Genomic DNA, 2,687 nt, shown 5'->3' with positions numbered 1-2,687 from the left:
CCGGCAGCCCGAGTCCGAGCGGGCAGCGGGGGAAGGACGCCGTCTGCGTCGCCTTCTGCCCCTCTTATATACCGCGGTAGGCGATTAATATTGCATCACCCTTATTTTAAATTTTCAGAACCCACAATATAATGTAATGGCATAAGGGCATTTATTATTAAAGGACATTTGATTGGGGAAAAATCATCGGGGCTGATTGGAAACGCACGGAGCGAGGGAGAGCTCCGGCGCCCGGCGCCCTGCGATTAAAAGCCTGAATTTGTAAGGTCCTTCCCTACCGGGGGAGGGGGGTGAGACCTGGTTCTGAGGTTTGACGTTTGTCATTCATTGAAATGCTGAAGTGAGATATTCAGAGGAGGCTCGCGCTTCCATCATTAATTTTTAATCGTTAAGGCGCTTCTGGGAATCGTAAATAAAAGCCTTTCCCCCCTTTTAAGTAGCGTTAGAAACGAACCCCCGATCGGTTTTGTTGGGGGGATCTCTTGTGCCCGGTTTTGTCACCCGACGGGGGGGAGGCGCCCCGGGGGCGGGGGGGGGGGGGGGGGGGGGGGGGGAGCGGCTGCCGGACCCCTGCGGGCGGTCCGCGGGCGCGGAGCGGGGCCGGGACCGGGGCGCCGATGGCCCGGCGGGGGCCCGGCGGGGCGAAGCCTCGTCCCGTTCCGGAGGGAAAACGCCCCGCCGAAGGCTTTTCGTTGTTTTTGCGCTCGCAAATATTCCCTTCGGTGCTGCCGGCGCTGCCGAGGAAAGACGAGTCCCTTCGGGTTGAAAAATAAAGCTTTATTCCAGGGAGGGGCGGGGAGCAGCGTTCGCCAGGACGGGGCGGGGGGGGCCCGACGGACCGGCGGAGGGGAGCGGGGCCGAGCCCGCCGCTGCAGAGCCCGGCCGGGCCCCGGGGCGCCCCTTCCCGTGGCGGGACAGAGTCCGGGGGACGGCGGAGACCCCCCGGCCCCGCTCCGCCGCCGCGCTCGGCTCCGGTCGCGGTCCCGGGGCGGGCGGCGGGTCCGGGCCGCCCCGTCGGGGCGGGGGGCGCGGGGGGCCGCTCCGTCCCGTCCCGTCCCCGCGGCGGGGGCGGGGGGGGGGGGGGGGTGCCGTCGGGGCCGCGCCGTCAGTGCACCGCCGAGTACTTCATGCGCTTCTGCTTCTGGCGCTGGTTGCAGAACCAGACGCGCACCACGTTCTTCTTGAGGTCCAGCTTCTCGGCGATGGCGGCGATCTTCTCGGAGGAGGGCCGGGGCTGCAGGGCGAAGTAGGCCTCCAGCGAGCGCTTCTCGGGGGCGGCGATGGAGGTCCGCTTGCGCTTGCGCTCGGCGCCCGGCAGCAGGTCGGGGCCGGCGGGGCGGTCGCGGTGGGCGGCCTCGGCGCCCTCCAGCCAGGCCTGCAGCACCGGCCGCAGCGCCGTCATGTTGTTGTGCGACAGCGTCAGCGACTCGAAGCGGCAGATCGTGCTCTGGCTGAGCGAGCCCACCCCCGGCAGCTTCAGCGCCGCCAGCGCCGCCCCCACGTCGGCCTGGGTCACCCCCAGCCGCACCCGCCGCTGCTTGAACCGCTCGGCGAAGGCCTCCAGCTCCCGCGGGTCCGACTCCGCCTCGGGCGCGGCGGGAGGCGGCGGCGGCGGCGGCCCCCCCGGCGGGCCCGCGGTCACCGGCAGCGGCGGCAGCGGGGCGGGGGGCTCGGGCAGCCCGCCGACGGCCAGCGAGGGCGAGAGGTGGTCCAGCAGGTCGCCGCCGTCCAGCGCCGGGTGCGGGAGCGGGTGCGGGTGGGCGGCGAGGGCGGCGGGGTGCGGGAGGGCGGCGGCGGCGCAGGGGACGCCGCTCATGGCGTGGAAGGTGGCGTCCGGCTTGAAGGGGGGGTGGTGGTGGTGGCCCTTGGCGTGGGGGACGATGTCGACGGCCGCCAGAGCCTCGGCGCGGGCCAGCAGGCTCTCATCGAAGCTCCCGAATATATTGCCCTGCAGCTGCGAGCAAGAACGCGCATGGTGGAGTCAGTGGGGAATTCTGTCATCGCCGGATGAAAAAACCTGCCCCGGCACCGCGATTCCTCCTCAGAGCTCAGGTCATAAAAATTAATATGAAGGCAGCAGCGCTGCCCGCGCAGACGTGCGGATCAGAGACGGGAGCGGGAGAGGGGGGGAGAGAGGTTCCGAGACGCGCGATTGTTCTGGCGACATGAAAAAAACATTAAGCCCGGTGCCTGTCAGAAAATGTGCCTTAAAGCGGTAATTATGCTTCATCTACATACCTGCGGGGCCGGGAGGCAAACTCTGCGCATCGCCTCCGCGCTGGAGTGCAGGCTGGAGAACTTGGGCTCCTGGAGGGCGGCGTGCATGGCGAACGGCTGCTTGGCGTTCATGGCCATCATCTTTGCGCACCGCGCAGGTAGGCAGCCCCTGTCATCGGCTCGGGGTTGTCTCTCTGCCTCGCCGCTGCCCAAGTGAGCGATTTTCGATGGCAGAGCTGCCCCTGCGCGCCCGCCCGCCCCCCCCCCCCCACCCGATTCTTCACTCATCTTACACGCTGCCTGCCAGGAGCGGGCCCCGCGCAGGCGTGATGCGCCGCGGGCAGCGCGGGCAGAACGGGCAGCACGCGGGCAGCGGGACCCCCCGGCCCCCCCCGGCCCCCGGCCGCCCGCCGGCACCGCGCCCGGGGCGGCGGGACGCGCCGTCGGGGCCGGGAGCGACCGGCAGCCCC

General features: G+C 69.7%; 1 protein-coding gene across 1 annotated transcript; it reads right to left on the bottom strand.

Annotated features, from left to right (window-relative positions):
- Window positions 1-1,105: 1,105 nt before the first annotated feature.
- Window positions 1,106-2,358, bottom strand: POU4F3 (POU class 4 homeobox 3). The gene is made up of 2 exons (XM_074156208.1): window positions 2,239-2,358; window positions 1,106-1,954 (listed from the first exon to the last, which is right to left on the bottom strand). The coding sequence occupies exons 1-2, from the start codon at window positions 2,356-2,358 to the stop codon at window positions 1,106-1,108; spliced, it is 969 nt and encodes a 322-aa protein (XP_074012309.1).
- Window positions 2,359-2,687: the final 329 nt, after the last annotated feature.

The sequence above is a fragment of the Numenius arquata genome, chromosome 11 (genome assembly GCF_964106895.1).
Source record: "Numenius arquata chromosome 11, bNumArq3.hap1.1, whole genome shotgun sequence".
In the NCBI taxonomy this organism is placed as follows: domain Eukaryota; kingdom Metazoa; phylum Chordata; class Aves; order Charadriiformes; family Scolopacidae; genus Numenius; species Numenius arquata.
Note: the sequence above shows the minus strand (reverse complement) of the source record. Positions and strands in the feature narration are given on the sequence as shown.

Coding starts and splice junctions, on each gene's coding strand:
- POU4F3 (XM_074156208.1), bottom strand. CDS start 2,358: ATGATGGCCATGAACGCCAAGCAGCCGTTCGCCATGCACGCCGCCCTC. Junction 1,955..2,238: donor TTTGCCTCCCGGCCCCGCAG/GTATGTAGATGA, acceptor TCTTGCTCGCAG/CTGCAGGGCAATATATTCGG.